General features: G+C 55.5%; 1 protein-coding gene across 2 annotated transcripts in view; it reads right to left on the reverse strand.

Annotated features, from left to right (window-relative positions):
* Positions 1-19145, reverse strand: part of LOC122391989 (actin cytoskeleton-regulatory complex protein PAN1-like) — a 47544-nt gene that overhangs the window by 11434 nt on the left and 16965 nt on the right. Inside the window, exon 1 of one of the 2 annotated variants that reach the window (XM_043386377.1) lies at positions 9558-9808. The exons of the other annotated variant lie outside the window; for it this stretch is intronic. Within the exon in view, the coding sequence (XP_043242312.1) occupies positions 9558-9638 (81 nt within the window). The 5' untranslated portion in view covers positions 9639-9808. Of the gene's footprint in view, positions 1-9557; positions 9809-19145 lie in introns of those variants that run through there. 2 annotated transcript variants of the gene reach the window in all.

The raw sequence follows: 19145 nt of genomic DNA on the forward strand, positions 1-19145 counted from the left end.
GCTCCGTCAGGGGTGTGAGTAAACTGCGGCAGCGGCTGGAAAGTCACCCGCCCCGGCCCGTGGGAGCCGCGGGAGCGCTGTGGTCGCCGCGGACGCTCCCACCCGCTGCTGTAAACGACACGCAGGCCGCCCGCCGGAACTGGCGTGAGTCCTGGCTCCAGGTGGGGCGTCAGGCAGCCAGACGCGCTGCGGTTGTGGTTTCTGAGTGACGCTGGAATCGGCCGTTACCTCACAGCTGTGGGCTCCGTCGCCGTAATTTGAATTTTTACTTATGTAATCCGGCGGGTGACCAGTGCGTTCTCAGCTACCGAATTACATCGAGAGAGTCAATCTTGTCGGTGACACCCTCCATTGCCACACGCGACCGACATATGACACATGATTGACACCAGTGCAGGTCTGTCAGGTTTGTCATATCTGCACTGTCTGTCATGACACAGTGACAGACACCGGTGCAGATCCCTAACGACCCTGATTGTGGCCGTCATGAGCCGCCTCTCCCGCTCGTGACCGTCTCGTCCTCGAGGCAGACGTGCGGCCGTGGCGTCTCGTCTGCACGGGTGACTGGTCGGTCCGCCGCCGAGGCCAGTCCACGGGGAGCTGCTGACCTCCCCGGCCGCTACAGAGGCTCCCCAGAGCGGACCGATACCATCGGGCGGCCTGCAGCGGCGAGCGGCCACCGCCCAGGCATAGCGGCGAGCGCTGGAGCGTCGGGCTCGCTCACTGCGAGGTGCAGAGCGGAGCGGTAGATTGGATTGGATGTGTGGGGGAGGAAGATTTGGATTAGAATCACCACGTCAGTGTAGCTGTTGTCTTTTGTGCCTATGATGGTCGGGAAGCGCTTCGGGAAAAGTGGCTGACTTTTCCCGGGCTTCTCTCGAGGTTCGTCGTTTGTTCGAGCTCCGGAAACCATCAAAGCGCGGGATGGTGGGAGTAGGCATGCAAATGAGACGCCGCGGTGCGACACGAGCAAGGCTTGTGGCCATATTAATTTCACTTTACGACGGAGGAGCACACACACAACTCAGGCTCAATATCCGCAGAAACCTCTCGGTCTCTTGAAACAGGAAGCTCTTTAACATTTAGAAAACATACAACTCGCTGCTACAAAATATCAAGCGTTGTGCATTTATCAAGCGAAGGAGAACGTCGGATGAAACGGACTATAGAAGCAGTCGTTTCCCGACTCCCACCCCTGCGGAGTCTCAATCTCCGGAGCTAATTCGACTCCTGTGAGCCGGTCTCCTTTCACTGTTGCCCGAGCAGCGCGGTGAAACGGGCGTCGGACGGAGCGGCCGCCGACGCACGCACGCGCCTCTCGCGTGCCCCAGTGCGTGACACCCTCCCCCTCCCCTCCCACAGCGCCAGCGGACCGGTCTGTGTCCGGGTGGAAACAGGAGACACAGCCACCAGTGCTGTCCTTTCACTGGGGGAGTCCCGGCGCAGGCAGACGGCAAACAAATGTTTTTAGTTTTACACCAGCCCGAGGAGAATATACCTCATTTATTGCTGACCGGAAGACCTTAACGAGCCATGCTCGTGCATGGTACTGAGAAAAGCACGCCTCGTATCTAGATAGGTGCATTACAGCACAGCTGAAAGAGTTAATGACGTCAGCTAAGCTGCAGCTGAGCCCATGACACGTTTCGTATCTTTGGTGTAACCATGGAAACATTTAGATACCGTACACGCAAGCATGTCTTACCGGCGGCGTTTATGCTAAATTATGGCGCTGGGCTCGTATGGGCGCCTGCATTTCAGCCAGGAAAGGCCCACGGTTGCAGTGAAATGCGAAACTGTGGTACAGGAATGCCTTCACATCGAACAAAAGCTGCACGGCCAATTAGGAGTTCGCCAATTACAAAATAACTGTCATGCTCTCTGCATGGCTATTGAGAATGATTAAATGTTTCAACAGAAAGGGAAAGACGTTCACTTACTCGTTGTGGTTATGAAGCCAGAGCCTAATCGGTCGAGTTGCCGTCCCGCAATGTTTGTATCTAGGCTGTAGTTAAACCGGGATGACATATGCGGCCCAGCCTAGACGAGTCGCCGGACGTCCGTCTGCCTCTGGTGAGAGCTGAGGAGTCTCCCCGGCGGTGGTAGCCGACCCGCCGCCCCTCGTGCCGCCGCGCCCCGCTCCTTCCACAATTAAGCCGCCTGCCAGCGGCGCTCCTGACCGCATTGCGGGCCCTCTCAGCCGAGGAGCGCCACGCTTTCTTCTCGACAGCACCCTCAGCGGCAGCTGCACTGGGCATGCACGCGCCGCCGTGCACTCCGAGTGCACAGAGGGCAGCTTTCCCGAGCGGAAAGTAGGTGCGGTGCGGTCGTCTCGGGCTGGGCGGCACAGGGGTCAGCGCACGGGGAAGACCGAGACTGGGGGACTGACAATGGAGGAGGAATTCGTCACATGCCGAGCCTCTACGTGACGGTGGCTGTTTTCCCTCATTCGTCACACGGATGATGGAATTTAGCCGCCTGCTCGTTTGGACTTCATGTCTCGACCATACCGACATGCGTTATACATTTACAATTGTGACCTGGGATCGGTGGAATTCATGCCCTGAATCACGGAATCGGTCAAACCCCATTCCATCCAACATCGTAGCAATTAAGGACAGCCAGACAAAAACGCGGCTTTCTTTCCTAAAGTATGCGATGGTCGAGATCGAGTTCTCCAACTGGTCAGTCAGCTGTGCGAGCGACCATCCAAAGCGAGCTTTATTCTTCTTCCACGAAGGTGACCGCCATGGCCGAGTGGCCGAGCGCGAAAAGAGTTTAGAGTTCGTATTAGACCGTCCGTGCCAGTCGCCTGCGCAGTCAGCTCCGCTGCAGGGCACGAGAACGGTCAGTCATCACTGACAGAGGGCGGTGATGGAGAGGATGGGGCGGGGGGGGGGGCGCAGTGGGCGGAGGACGGGTTTGTGCGATGGGCGGAGGTCTGGAGGCGGCAGAGCCCTCATGGCGGCGGCGGCGCGTTCACTTCTGACCACCATGCCCGCCGCCGCCGCCGCTGGCCACGGTCGATTAACGGTTCTCGGCCGAGCCGCATCCAGCTGGCCCTCGACGCAGCGTCGCCGAGCAGCCAGCTGCGAGCCAGCGTCGTAGGAGCTCCATAATAGCGCTGCGGGGTCACCGGCCGCGCGCAGCCGCGCTGCCCGCCCGTCCACAAAGCCGCTGTCGTGATACGGTCACACTACCGGAGCCATCGACTGCTGTCAGCGCCCTATCGAGAGGCTGGGTGTGACCTCACCTCGACCGTTCGCGGCTCGGCTCCAGTTGGCCTGCAGTGGACGGACCGAGCCTCTGTTTGTGGGACCAGTTGACCGGGTGAGTCACTGAGAGATGGGCAGAGTGACGGAGGAGGACAGAGGGAGGAGCGGGTGCGGTCCCCACCGGAACTGACGGCGCCCGGCGCTGCCCGCCTGCAGCGGCGGCGCACCTGGCCCGATCAGGGAGCGGTCGGCGACCGGTCAACAGTGCACCGACCATACTGGGTCAGACGGCGGAGCCTGGAGCTCGGCACGCCCAGCAGGAGATCCCAGAGTGCAGCGGCTCTCTCCGACTCCTCCAGAGTCGAGAAACGCATCCAACAACGGCAGGCTCTCCCATGTGGTGTCTGACGTCACCAGAGTGCCCCGAGCGTCTCCGGAGCGGCGGCCCAGAGATAAACAAGAACGTGAGCTGGGCGTTCGGCCGGACTGCTGGTTCCGCGGGGGGTCGGACAGCTGAAGGATCGACTCTGACAGCTCTGACGGCTGCGAGGACACGCCGACAGCGGCCGACAGCCACTGACAGATCTCCCACAGACAGCATCGCAGACAGCCGCCGCCCCCACAGACCGCCGCCGCTCCCACCAACTGACACAGGCCGAGCTGGTGATCCTCAGTGTCCGAGGTGCGACCATCAGACGAGTGACGGCCCGATCAGTCACCGCCCACGCCCCTGAGCGGTACACGACCGGTCAACACGGCGCACGACACGTCTGATGTGTGCGTGAACAGAGCGAGGCGCATCGGGTGACACGGCTGTGTGAGAGTGGGTAGTTTCTTATGGATTACCTACCACCAAACACTCGGGATAAATAACTATGCCGAATCCTGAATCTGAAGCAAGTTGCCAGGGGCGGCGCCACGGGTTTTCGATAGGGGGGGACGGGGACCGAAAATCGAAAATCCCAAAAGGAGATACTGATTGTGTATGCAAAAAAAAAAAACGAGGCACGTAACGCCGCGAAACTTGGCAAGGCCCAAAACACATCGAATGGTGCATCCCGTTTCCAAACTTATCCTAGGACAATTAAGATCGATCACCTTTTCAAGCATCCTTGCCTCTAAATCAAAATTTGCAGTCTTGCCAACTCAAAGCTGGTTTCCTACAAGCTGCGAATTGCTTAGGTATGAGTAGCAGTGCCAGCTATTCTTACGTTTCGTACTTTCAAATTTTCGATCTTACGTCTGGTCAGCTTCAGGGCTTCACCATCATATAGTCATGGTGGAGGAAAAGTGGGAATGTCTTCTGCTCTGACAAGTGCGCCAAAACTGCAATATAATTTCAGAATCATGACATCACCACCTGATCCATATGTAACGGGCAGGGTGCAGCTAATGGCTAGCCGTCAGTGGTCATGTCATCGGTGGTCACTCAAAAGGCCATGCTAGGTCATGGAAGGTCACCAGCCGTTATTTGATCACACTTTCTGATGGATTTTACTTGCCAAGAGCTTCGCGGGAAAAACGAGCGCATGCACCGTTGAAAAAATTGAGTGAAAGGGTCTCAGGTCCGGCGACCTCTGCAGGTGAAATGCCCCAGGGTAGGATTCCGGTGCTTGTTGATTAACTTCGTCAAAAATGGCAGTAGAGCTGTGATGTCGGCACCATTGTGTTCGTCATGCTCGAGCTGGCACGACCTGCATCGTTCTCATATTCACCCTCCAATCGTAACTACAGCAGGCGCTGTTACGATAGCTCGGCAAAATCCAGAGACCTTCATTACCTCCCTTTGGGAGGTAATGAAGGTCTCTGGAAACCTCATCCCACATCTCTTTAGCATTAGTGGCTCTCCTTATGGAACAGGTTTCTTGACTGGTCTGTTTCACCCCAGAATTCAAAGACTATAATAGTCAAGGTAAATCCGAGCGCACCACAGTGAGCACAATTTGATAAGCTGGTGTATCTCAATTTTCATGTAGAACCTTTCACGTATCACGAACCTAAAACCCTTTCGTGCACTCATGCAAAAGCAACTGCCATGTTTCAACAGCTGGTACCTAATGGCATTTTCACAGCCGCTGACGTAAGAAGGGGAGGGATGGGGGGCTCGATTAGACCCGCCGACCGAACTTAGTTTTGCAGAAAAAAAAACGAGTGCTATCGAACCCCTTGACGAGAGGGAGTCAATGCTATATCCAATTATAAGGTCTTGGGCTACTGCGTGCTTTTTTGGTCCTGCCTGTGATCTATCCGAACACTTCTCCCCACAAGTGCTGGGGTTAATGGCATAGATTTCAAATGGTTCCTGTGGTAGAACTGCCATGCTTGAATTTGACTAATTAGGAATGGAAAATTTTTCATATGGTAACGGAAATCTATGGAATTTCAGTGAACTTGGTTTTATCGGCAATGGGGTCTGGCAATGGGGTGGGGAGGTTATAAGTAATAACCCTGCCTGGCGCCCCAAAAAGGGGGCACGATCCCCGAGGCCCTGCCGATCACCTTATAACTACAGGCATCACAGCTCCACACCTTTTGCAGATGGCCAGGACCCCCTGCGATGCATCCCAACAGCAATCTTTATTCAGAACCTGCCTTGATTAACCAACGATGCATTAAATGCGACGGATAGCTCTATAATGCATTATTATCAACTATTGAACGGCCCTCGCCGATAGGGGGGTACTGTACCCCCCTAACTTTCGATAGCGGGGGACCTGTCCCCCCCGTCCCCCCCGGTGGCGCCGCCCATGCAAGTTGCCCGTTTGATGCGGATAAGTCGGCAGGTAGAAAACCATGAGGGATGTTCGATAACAGCGGAAACAGCTGGGCAACATAATGGCGGAAGAGGGTTGATAGTAAGACGCGGACGGCAGGTGCGGGGGCACTGGGCAGGTGTGGTGGGGGCTCCTCGTGTCGCACTCGTGGCGCTTGCTGAAGAAGGGGTCAAGACCAGCTGGCGCCCGCTGCTGCTATCTGAAGAGGGAGGGGCGGCTACCAGGGGCCGCAAATGAAATCTCCTGTTGTAAGACTGAACTATGGTAGCATTACTCAGCAGTCTCTGCGCACCGCCCTGCTCTGCCCGGCGCTTAGCTTAGCGCCGTAAGCGGCACGGTCGCGGGCTGGATTATATGATAATAGGCAGAAGGTCCGGGAGATAACCCTCTCGCTGTCGGCTTATACGTATGTCTAATCACTTTATGGGTGTTGACTCTAAAGTCTAAATACGGGATCAGTTATTTGTTGTCAACATCGATGTTCTGTTCCACGAAGTGTTGCTAAATCTGGTTAGTTGTGTCATAAATTTTCCGTTTCTAAGAAAACGTTAAACACGTAATACATCAGCGGCACATGACCTCTACCTCAGAGCCGCAATACCGGTGATGTGATAGTAGCCGATACTACCGCCGTGACCATGACATCACTGTGATGACGTCATGATGACATCATACGGGTCACGTGCATTGTAGCGAGAGGCCGGTCTGAAACCACCCACACCTCGACGAGGTAAACATGGCACCGGCTCACATAAAATCCCCTTAGCGGTATTGGCCAGAGAAGGTAACAGTTGCAGGCATTTCACACCAGAGGACAGTAAACAAAGGTTGTTGGTCGTGGGGATGATGAAAGATTCGGCTGTCAGCTGATGTCTGCGCTGGTGATTCGTGGGCGGCCCACCAAGTTCGCGGCGCTGTTTTGTTTGGGTTCTTTGCAGTGGCAGGTGGGCCTACCGTGGGCGCGGCGCAAAGCCAGGCTGAGCCCTTCTTTGCTGTGCGCTTTGTTTGATCTGTGATGCAATCTCTAAACACATTGGGCGCATCGTGCTGTGAGCGGCTTCCGAGTGTCCTCGGTGTGCCTGACGTCATCCGTTTGTCCATTTTTGTCGGCTGATTTAGACTTCCTGAGACCGTATCAGCGGCCGCGCGGTGTATGTCCTCCGTGAGTGGGCTGCCGCGGTCCGTTTGAGCGCCTCCTGCCGCACCTTGTGGCGTCCGCTGCGCTCTGGGCCGTGTCCACCGGGCCTTCCCACGGCAAAGGGTCGCCGGCGGCGCGCAGGACGACTCGCCGGTGCGCCGCGTTGGCCGCACTTTCCGGGCCGGCCGGTCACAGCGACCACTGTGCGCTCTCACGGCTCAGCTATGGGAGCGATACGACGGGATACGCCGCGCAAAGTTATGCTGTGATAAGAGGAATTATGCGAGCCGGTGGTTAAGCATGGTGTCTGCACCGGCCGGTAAGGACAATAGAGTGACGGTGGTTGTAAAAGGCCTGATGGGAAGCACATGATCGTGTAAAGTGCGGGCGAAATTATCTTCTAGATGCACGGGCATTGTAGGACGTGCCCTAAACGTGCAATTACACTTGTAGAGATAGTGAATTTCCTGTCAAGAGCGTGTTGGACCTACGGAAACACCCGTTTCGTAAATGTCCCGCCTTGAATGCCGTGTCGCCAATCGCGAAAATTCCGACGATGTCGTTTCACGGTTGTCGCGCGATGTCTTTGTCCAGGGAAATGAGCGACTGTAGTCTGGGAACCGGCCATCAGCTCCGGAGAAGTCGCCAATGACTTCACACGGACCCAGAAAAGAGCGCTCTCCTCAAGTGTTCGACAGGCAGAAATCACATTTGTTTGACGTAGAAACACGGAAGCAGCCTGATCGGCGCCTTTGTTGTGTTTCGACAATCATTTGATGACCATCTGATGACTATATAGGTACTCAGTCTTCCAGTGGTTTCACTGTGATATCGGTGTCGCAGATCAGTGACAGAGCACCTGTTCAAATGAGCCGTCATCACGCAGACGCCGCCGCTCGGTCACCGTCCGGTGGCCATGGCGACTTCCAACCGCCAACACCGCGGGAGGGGGTGTGTGGCGTCTTCCGGTGTCAGCGGCCAAAGCCCTGACCACAGTGTAGGTCAGCCGCAGCTCAGAACAGGTCCGACCTGCGGCGTTGACCTGACCGGGCTCTCCCGCCATCCTCTCCGGTATGTTTGCCCGCCCGCCGCGCCCGGAGAGAAATCCAGCGGCGCGTCGGCCGTTACAACCGTCACCGGCGGCTGCATATTTAGCGTTTTTCAAACGTGTCTCGCAGCGCCGTATCGCGATGGCCGTGAGTGCTGAGAGTTCCGCCCAGCGCTGACGCCCCGGCCGAGATGGAACGCGCTCGCCGGTACATAAATATAGCGCCGTCACTTTAAATACGGGGCGCGGTGAGTCAGCCGCCGCGCTGGCCACAGGTGAGTCAGCTGAAACATGTGCGACAGGATCCGGCCAGGACACCTCACGCGGTGCGTTGGTTGACGTTTCAGGGCACTTCACGTGGACCCGGGTTGACGTTCGAGAAACAGCGAGAGACTTCCCGAGGCTGGCATTGCCGGTGGATAGGTATGGCTGAATAAATGGGGCGTTAGGTCGTCCCACATCCGTCCTGCGACGTCTCATCAGTAAACCCGGGTCTATAAAAAGCTCTTTTCCAAAGAAACTAAACAACAATGTGATGTCCTTCAGAAATATAACACTTATTCAACCAGGAAAACATTTGTGACTGTTTATTATCTCAATAATAAGTATGTTCTAGAATCACTGATGTAAAGCACGCTGTTGCCATCCTAGCAAAACGGCACTGATGCAATTTATAATTGCGCAAATCGTAAGGCACAACGTGCACTTATCTTCCCTTCCAATATAGCAGTCCATTAATGGAGGCGTTTTCAGTCACGAAGTTCGTGCTGTGAGCAAATCATAGTCACATCGACCTTCACTGCTGTGGCGCTGTGAAAAGACGGCGGCCCACGCGGGCGGCCTTCTCGTTCGTCGCTTAGATTGGCGCTCAGTCAGCCAACAGTCGATGTCCTCTGTTGGCTCTCAGTCTGGCCCTCACTATTCAGCGGGTCACCCGATTGAGAGCCAGCGAGGCGTGTCGACGCCAAGGTGCAGCGGACAACGCGTCGAATCCCGCCCCTCAGGCTGTCGATCCGCCCACCTGGGCCCGCCAACGGTCCGTCGGCGGCGTCACAGCGCGGCCGGCCACAGAGCGACGACCTCCTGCCAGGGGCCCTCGACCGCGGGACGCGTGCTGCAGCCGCCGCCACGGCTATCCTCCAGTGAACAAATTAGCATACAGATATTGATGTTGGCCGCTTAACGGGCCAAAGAAGGAGCGGCCGATGGATCCGCCTGGACTGTGCAGGTGTGGCGAGCGATGGAACAACGCCAGACAAGTTCGACGAACGATTCGCGATCAGAGGCCGGGAAGCAGTGGTCCGGAAAGTCCATGACCTGCCGCTAACACATAAATCACTATAGGTTTTACAGTAGCCAAGCTTCAGGCGCGTATTACTCACATTGCAGTCGGGCAGAACAGGTGCTCCTTTAGTTCGCGTCATAGTCGCGGGAGTCTGCTGGGACAGCTTGAACCCTCCCATTTTCGCCTGCTTCTCTCCACAACACTGTAACCGTTCACAACCGTCCACTGGTCTGAGCACAGTTCGCCGTTCACAGCAGAGGCCGTTGGAGCGCGCGCCGCCGCGTCACATCAGAGGTGGCCCTGTGGCCGCCTCGCCAGCTCGAGCCGCACTGCCCGCCGCCGCCGCCGCCGCCGACCGGTCGGCCAAGAATGCCCGCGCCGCCGCCGGCCGGGTCGTCATGGCAACGGCCACAGCGCGGCGGGCAGCGGGTGGCCGCCGCCGCCCGTACGGAGGTAGTTTTTGTCTCAGTCGGGGCGGCCAAAGGAATCGCCCGCTCCTCTGTGGTCGGTGGTAAAAATTATAGACACTTCCTTTCGGACACTTTGTGGGGGATGATAGCAGTTTTTACTGTGCTGAATAGTTACATGATTGCCATTCGAAAGTTTTAGTGTGGTTTCTTCACACGAAAGATGTTCCCCACAATCAAAGTCAACACGCATTGATAATTAATATACATAGGTGTGCAGACGATAAAATAACGCATCTCGATCAAGTAAACGCATCGACTTGACTCATTAGCGCAGTGCAGATCATGGCTTCGTTGTGGTATCTCATCCCTGCCTGTTCCCCACAATCAAAGTCAACACGCATTGATAATTAATATACATAGGTGTGCAGACGATAAAATAACGCATCTCGATCAAGTAAACGCATCGACTTGACTCATTAGCGCAGTGCAGATCATGGCTTCGTTGTGGTATCTCATCCCTGCCTGCCCTAATGTAAAATCATTTATTCATTCGTGGATTAATCGTCGTGTAAGAAAAACAAACCCACATAAATGAGCGCAAAAACCGGAGGAGAAGGTCGTCAGACATGGTGAGCGTTGACACGATTCATTTGTTTTGTGCCCGCATGTCCCGTTACATGCAAAAACGGGACCGGTCGGCCGGAACGGCGGGTCTCGTATCGACCTGCCGTCAACGGGTGTCCCAGTCCCAGCCCCCCAGCCTTCGGCCCCCAGCCCCCAGCCCTCAGCCCTCTGCCATGGCCGTCACCGCTCGATTAACCTACTAACTCCCTCGCCGGGAGAGTGAGAGTCGCAGCCACCACTTCCCGAAGGGAGACTGCGACGGCAGACCACGCCACCAGCCGGAGACTGCGATGGCGGGTAGGAACACAACTGGAGACTGCACGACGGCGTTGGGCAATAACACCAGGTCCGGGCGGCGGGCGATACCTGGCCGCCCGCACGGGACAGTGCGTGTGCCAGAGCTCTATAGCTCTATATGCCAGAGCTGATAGCTCTATCACCGACAGTAGGTTAATGAGGTGCAAGCGTGCCCTGATCTGGGTTATTGTATGCATAAGCGTGATGAGAATCGGCCGCAAACGGGCGGCGATGAGGACCGATGATGCGGCGATGGGGAGCGATGAGGCGGCTACAGGCGACACACGAGTCCGGCCGCCGTGCCGTGGTGACCGTCACAAAACAGACGAGGTCGGCACACCGTTCTCACAATCAGCAGAGCGGTCGTCTCCGTGTCCTTCCCAGTCGCCCTGACCCAGGAATATTGGACAGTGGACCGGAAAACGACCGCGACCAATTGGCGCCGGGCGCACGGCCTTCTCAGGCCGCCCTACACAAATTGCAGGCAATAACGGCCCGATCAATTACCGCGGCAGGAAAATTCGGCGTCCGCGGAGGGAGCCGAGGCTGTGTGAGCTCTGCGCTCAGTCGTCCCTCAGTGGCCACCGGGTGATTGCGTATTCGGCGACCCCAATAGGCGCCCGGCAGTCCCAAATGAAAGTGGGGTTGACCCGGCGTGCTGGGGTCGCCGGCGCCGCCCACCCTTCTCACTCCACGGCCAGGTGACGTAACGCCCACACAAACAATGGATGATCACCGCCTCACGAGCCCTCCGCATGGACCCTTCTTATGACTCATTCCATGGCTCTTGCTCATAGTTTATTCTTCTGGAACCTTTTACCCAATGGATATAGGGCTCTGAGTCTGGTCCTCATCACAACTGCCCATCCCTATCAGAGGTAAGTAGTTTGGTCGGAATCCTGGTCCGTGCCCAAACAGCTACTCGGACAAGCCCCTTGGGTGAAACGGAATGCTGGGAAGCCTATTTGAAGCCCCGCTGTGATAACTTCACTTGAATGAAATTAGCATTGCACATTAATTGCCACTAGCTTTCGCTGCAGAGTTGTGGTTATCGTCTGAGGCGCACGAGTGAAACATTGCTATCGTAAGCACAAACTAAAATTGCATTTATTTGCCCAGTCACTATTAGCTTCAATAACCTAGCCCAGCCTGGAAAACCGGGCAACATTTCGAAGAATCCACACAAAAATCGTATCCAAATTCGGAGTGAGCCGCTGCAGCCCGGGCACCTCCCTCCACCCTACCGGGTAAACCTGTCCTCCCTCGGCAGCCACCACTGGGCGCGCCCTAAGGTAACGCGAGGTGCCGTGGCTGCTCAGACTGTTCGAACTTCTACCAATGGGCCGTCACTGCGCACGGTACACCCCGAAAGGCACGGCCGGCACAGTATCGCCGGCCATCGTGGCGCCCGCGCCAGGTTCGTCGCGGTCTGCCTGACGCCCCAGGTTCGCCGTATAGCCTGTCTGACCGGCGCGGTGGTGCACACAGGCTGAAGGGGAGGGTGCGCCGGGATGGCCCCTCTGCACCCAGAACGGCACCGAGCAGCCTTCCGTCCGTCAATTCGTGCACCAAACCGATACACGGTGCACTAATGTTCGCGGTCGAGTGCCGGTCACGCGGTGTGTGTTTCAACACAATGACCGGCGCAGAGGCATGCGTACGCTCCCTACTTGAGTGTAAAATTATACACATGACTCAGACAGGATCTGGTTCAACACACCACAGACTTTGAACGTATCATGTAAGGCTGGAGCTACATTGGAGTTATAAATTCAGCACGCCATCGCTCGAAATGTGACCAAAATGCAGCACAACTGATACAAGTTAGATTCGTACAAGGACAGCCGACTACACATACCTAATGGCCATCGACACGATTGACGTCCTTACAATAAAAACGCGAAAAAAAATCTATTTTTATTTACTCTCAAGTAGCGGTGAAATCAGACTGATGGGTTTACCTCTCGTATAAGCGCCTCGGTCATGGAGTCCCTCCTCTCTCTCTCCCCTCTCTCTCCCCTCTCTCTCTCTTTCTCTCTCCATCTCCCTTCCTCCCTCCTTCCATCTCCTCAGTCACTTAACAAGTCAAGTCGCCAGTAGCCAGAGTGCGCAGAGGTCGCCCGAACGGACGCCAGACGTTGCTGTGTGCACAAGTGAGCACTGTGCACCTGTGCACCAGTGCAGCGTGCGCACGCAGAGGCGTCGGCGCTCTCTGAGCCGCCCCAGGGTCAGATTGCCGGCGCCAGAGGAGTGATGGTCCGTCTGTGACCGGTACCTACACCGCCCCTCCCCGTCCTCTATCCGGCTCAATCCGACCCTCCCGGCGGCACCCCGCCCAACTCCCTGCACGCAGCCGGTGGCTGTGCTATCAACCAATGCAACAGGCTGCTAGCAGGTCCTCATAATAGCAAGCAGTGTAACTTATCATGGCTGTCGTGGTAGTTTTGAAAAACATGCTTACGGTCTAGTGAGCCACAAATGCCTAAAAATACACTTAGCTAATGCCAAAATCAAAAGATATGCATCCCGTAGAAGTAGGAGAGAGCTCTACTCGCTCGAGGTGTGTCATTCCGGCGGCATCTTTGTCAAACATCAGAGCTGTGTGAGGAATTGTTTCATGTTAGCTCATGTGTAGCTCAAGTAATACGCTGCTCGAGCAGCGACTGCAAGGTGCGAGTTATGTAGATGCCGTTCATATCTGTTTTCCTTTGATCTTGCCGGTAAGCTGTGGCTCTTGTAATCATGACGTCAGCACCACACATTATAAAGGTAAATGTATTTTTATAGGTGAAACTGGATAAACCCGGAACGTTAGACGGTGGGGTCGGTTTGTTTGTGGCTGCCGTCATCGGATCCGCCTGTAGGGGTAGAGTTTAAAAACGCCGCCGCCAGGTTCTAGCCGTTGACCGGAAGTTCCCCTCCCCACTACCTGTTAACGACCTCGGGATCTTTTCCGGTAAATCCGGTCTCCGGGACCCCTGTTTGAGGACTTTTAGGTGGAGGAGCGCAATTAGGTGGACCTGTCACCTGATGCCATTTAACGCGCTGACAGATTAACGTTTCCGGAGCAGGCGTCGGCAGATAAAATGCGGCTGGGACAATCCACCTGAAGCCTGGGTGGTTGTGTTAGCCGTGACCAGTGCCATGTTCGACAATGATCGTGACGTCGGAACTGGACATTGCGTCACTGCTCTACGCTCATAGTAAAATGCGAGTACTTTGTTGTCATATCATGGGTCAATTTTCCGCAGATAAATTATGCAACAGAGGTACATTCCTGTAGCAACACGACGCTGCCATCATAGCGTCATGTTTCCACACTTTCATTTGCACACGGGACGTGTCTCATTAGCGCATATGAATAGGTACCTTTGTGTTCACACCACACTTTCCCTTTGAAGATACCCAGCACAATATTGGTGATGCAACTGCGCGATTTGGTTGTACCCTCAGACAAAATGCATCTCCTGGCTCCCTTACAGACGCTGTCGACATCAGATGCCACTATATCACAGAACTGTGGGAAACTGACTGTTGACGGACCGTCTGCCACACAGGCTACCGTGCCGGTCAGACGGGGACCTTGGCCGAGTGCCAATAATGATCAGCTGAGCGCGGCTGCCCTGACCCGGCCCGGCCTGGGAACCAGCGGCGGCCACAAACGACAGGCACGGCCGCGACTGTCAGTCCACCTGACAATGACAGGGATCCCAGAGCGGACTGAACACTAGGGCAACAGGTGTGTCTGAGCGGACGAGCTACTAGGCAAACTGTCTGTCGACCTGTCCCGCTGAAAATAGCCGTTTTCACGACGGCCATCTGGTACACATTTGGTGCGCATCTGGTACAGATTAGATGCAGATTTGGTCAAATCAGGCTCAGTGTGTCTCTTAGCAGCTATCAGCTAGGGTTGCACTAATTGCTTATATGCCTGCTTTGTCATATTATCAGAGAGCATCATCGATTAACCCTCGCCGGACCTATTGGTTTTCTACATACGCGCCGGCCGAGGGGGGGGGGGCGGGTACGACCCCCCCCTCGCCGTTTCGCCCCTGGTGGAGCTAGCGCGTCGCGGAAAAAACGAGCGTGTGCGCCGTTACGAGACGCAGAGATTGGTACCCGATTTTAAGGTCCTAGGTCAACCGGTGACCTCTGAGGTCAGGTCAAGTGCCCCAGGGTACGGTTCAGTTTTTGGTGAATAACTTCGCAAAAAACGGCCGCAGAGCCGCGATTTTGGCAGCATCGTGTTTGCCTCGCTCAGGCGCGTCGAATGATGTACTTTTTGTTCGGGTCAGGTCAACTTGGGGTGTTGACCTCAGGTCAAGGTCAGGTCAGCACCCTAAGGTCACGAAGTAGGTCGAAAGAGGTCATGTCGCATATCATTCGATTCGGCAGGTCTTCCTGAGTCCATTGGTGGCTTTCCCGACTCGCTAGCTCAATTTGATCAAGAGTTATTGACGAAAAACGAATGTGACCTTGATGACGTCATAAATGACGTCACGCAAGGTCAACATTGCAAAAGTGACGCATCTAACCTTGCAAGGAGTGCATCAAATCACGATTCTGTGTGCTTGAGATAGTTGGAGATCGTTCCCGGCGCCAGAATAGCAGTTTGAATTTTTCCCCATTGACTTATAATGGTGAGGTCACGAAAATGACCTGACCTCATATGACCTTTAGGAAAAATCCGAGATATACAAGTTGTGAGACTCATAATGGATACTAGATCGTGATACAATCAGATATGTTCAGATCGGGCGGCGAATCATGTACCGAACAGACGGTTCGTGACAATGCGTCGCCGTTCTTCGTGAGCTTGGCACGAAGGCGGAGCACAGGGTCTGCTATACCTACAATGAATGAACCTTGGAGGGAATTCAGGCACGAGTAAAAATGGTTGTTACATGACCAGCCATTCAGTCGAAATAATAATGTTTCAATAATAGGTATAGCTTCAGTTCAAAGTTGAGTGGGACGTTACCGATTGCTAAGCTCCCAGCTGTGAGTGGTTTGTGTGACGTCAATCTATAAGATCTGTTTGAAATAATCCGTAAGGCAGCTTTCTCCCCTCAGCATTTTCCGTTAGTCCCCAGTGAACTGACTAGCGTGACTGAAATTAGGGTGAGCCGGCGCATTACAGGGGAAACGCGGTGACCGAACACAGCTGCCTCAGAATAAGCCGCTAACTGTCAGGTTCACCGTGCGCTATCGGGACTTTGGCCGGCATTAGACAAAGCTTGCATGGCTCCCAATGCCTCGGACCGGTAGCTGCCAGCCAACGGTAGCTGGATGAGCCGCGGCGACGAACTGAACCGGGAATCAGGAGCACAGGTCATGGGAACTGATGCAACTCGCTCCGATATACAGGAAGTAGATTCGGGGTTATGCCCATCATTTGGCTGCATTGCGGTGCTTTGGAGCTTGGAAAGAAAGCTAGAAGTTGATGCACAGAGGCTCGGCAGATGGGTCTGGCCTATCGTTAGTTATAGTGCTTGATTTCCCTCGGTGTTATGTTTCACCTCCATGAGTTGCAGTTTCCTCACTGCCGGGGTATTCCTGTTATGCCACCCTGCCCCACCGTTCCGGCCGGTAGACTCACGTCATGTTGTCGTCATACGTTAGATCATAGCGTTCCACCGTTGTCCACCCATGCTCGACGAACCGCGCCATTCCACAGCCTATCGTCCGTATACCGCAGGCACCATCTCAGGTAGCATCCGGCCCTGTCCGCTCCACACATCACGCCCCGCGCCAGTCCCGGCTACTCGGGTCGGACGGTCGGACGGTTTGTCGGTCTGTCGGTCGGAAAGCCAGGTCGGTCGGACAGTCGGTCGGACAGCCGGGGTCGGTCGGTCGAGCGGTCGATCGGTCGAGCGGTCGGTCGGTCTGTAGCTGATGAACCTGCCATCTTATGACTAACTCCTCAGCGGCGGTTGACTGGCCGGCTCATAGACGGAAGACTCTAATCTCCGGACGGAGCCGCCCGACGAGCCAGCTGGTCAGCCGCCTTTGTGGGTCAGCCGACGCAAATTTGGGGTCAACGAAAGTGGCGGCGCCCGAGACGGCTGGAAACGCCGCGGCTCATTGGCCGGCTGCACCGAAACTCGCATAACAGAGCCGGGGAGATATCGCCCGGACATAATAGAGTCAGGAGATATCGCCCGTACATAATATGTAGAGTCGGGGAGATATTACTGAGAGTTGAGCAAAGTATTGCAGAGGAGATAGTATTGGCCAGATACGCCAGAGACAGAAATTGAGACTTGATACAGACCAGAGCCAAGGATATATCGCCAAGATGGCAGCACAGCCTATGTGCTGCTGCTGCTGCTGCATCCGAGGAAATGGCTGAGCCAAACAGAGCTGGGGATACATGCCAGGTCTGAAAAACTGGCTAGACAACAGTTCCGGTACAGTGCCGGGACATGCAACAGCCGGGGATATCTGACTCTTTCAGAACATAGCTACCCCGGACTCCGGAGATATCGCACCCAAACAGCAAGATTGAGACGGTAACGCAACTACGTCGTAGTCAACAGAGAGAGGCCGAACAAGGTACCATTTCCTGTCATATACGGAAGGTGAAGAACACCTTGAAACCCGAGTAGATCACGTAGCTTACAGGTTTAGGTACAGGCAGCCAAGTGCTAACCCACCGGATGCATGTCAGGTGAATCCCGGGTCACGTGCACTCTCTCCTCACGATCTCCTGGTTCCTAACGACCGGCGGTGGCTCAAAGGGCGCCGGGACCCCCACGGAGAGGGACGGAAGCCATAATGGCTGTTTACACATTCCTGAGGCCGGGCGGAGCAAGGCTGAGACCAAGTCCGCCCCCGGCCGCCTCAGTGTGAGATTTCACGCCTTTGTGGGGTATGTGCTCAAGAATTCGGACCCTGGAATCCACCAGTTGGCCGCCCCGCCCCCAGTGTGCTGAAGACCAGATAATCTGTATCGTAAAAGTGATTGGGCTCACTCAGGCGTATAATAGACTCACCTTCTTTGTTGTGTTCAATGGTTTGGAAATATTTATCATAATTCATTTGGCGTATGACACGAATAGCTCGTGTGATTATCAGATGGGCTCATTCCGCGCGATGCGGCGGGTCGACACGGGGACCGGTAGGTAGGTATGTAGGTATCCCCAGTGCTCGTCTGTGCAGTGCCGGCGCGCGCGGCTCGGCCGCGCCGTTCTCACTCTCTCCAGGTAGACACGGTCGGACCGGGGTGAAATCTGGCGGCCTGCCTGCACAATGCAGCGCCTCGGGGCTGTCGACCGCCTGCCCAGTAACAGAGTCTGTCTCACCGGCCGGCCGGCGCATTACAGAGTCTGTCTCACCGGCCGGCGCATCAGAGTCTGTCTCACCGGCCGGCCGCAGCATTACAGAGTCTGTCTCACCGGCCGGCGCATTACAGAGTCTGTCTCACCGGCCGGCCGCAGCATTACAGAGTCTGTCTTACCTGCCGGCCGGCGCATTACAGAGTCTGTCTCACCGGCCGGCCGCAGCATTACAGAGTCTGTCTCACCGGCCGGCGCATCAGAGTCTGTCTCACCGGCCGGCCGCAGCATTACAGAGTCTGTCTTACCTGCCGGCCGGCGCATTACAGAGTCTGTCTCACCGGCCGGCCGCAGCATTACAGAGTCTGTCTCACCGGCCGGCCGCAGCAGTCAGCCGCCCATGTGACGGATAGGACTGTGACCGGTCTCGGCCTGACCCGAGCCCAGCCGCCGCGCTGGGCCGGCGGGAAAAGTGGAGTACGTTTTAATTATGGGACTTGCAGACTGGTAGGTGAGGTACTGGCATATGAAATTAGGTTTTACATATCTATAAGAGTGATGTATTTCATCATCCGAATTATCGTAATGTAAGTTGATTTCATAAGTCTTCCAATCTTAGCAGCTGAGAATCCTGTTTGACTTTGTGAAATATAAATCCAGTGCATTGGCATGCACGCCATCCTGTCTGTCACGAAGAGCAAGAAGACAGGTTCAGATATGCGTGAATAACTGAGACTCCATCGTGACAGCCCAACAAGACAGCCTGACAAGCCCCGGTCGCAACTGAAACGACAATGAGAAGTTCAGCCGTCAACGCTCAAACGACTCAGGACATTGCGCCTCTACAGCAGGGCTGTCCATTGTGCATCAATTAGACACACAACCACGCCCTGACTAACGTCCGGTTCAGCTCAGTTCTGAAGCGGCCGGCCAGCCGGACATATTATCCCGTGAGGGACGAGAGGCTCGGACCCGGGCCCCAGTGGCCTGCCGGACTTATACAGGACCCGGACGCGTTAGGCCGGCCCCGGCGCAGGGTCAGACGAGTGGGCGGGGTGACTGCGCGGGTGTGGTCGA

This window comes from Amphibalanus amphitrite, unplaced genomic scaffold (assembly GCF_019059575.1).
Source record: "Amphibalanus amphitrite isolate SeventyFive unplaced genomic scaffold, NRLGWU_Aamphi_draft 000464F_arrow, whole genome shotgun sequence".
Taxonomy (NCBI): domain Eukaryota; kingdom Metazoa; phylum Arthropoda; class Thecostraca; order Balanomorpha; family Balanidae; genus Amphibalanus; species Amphibalanus amphitrite.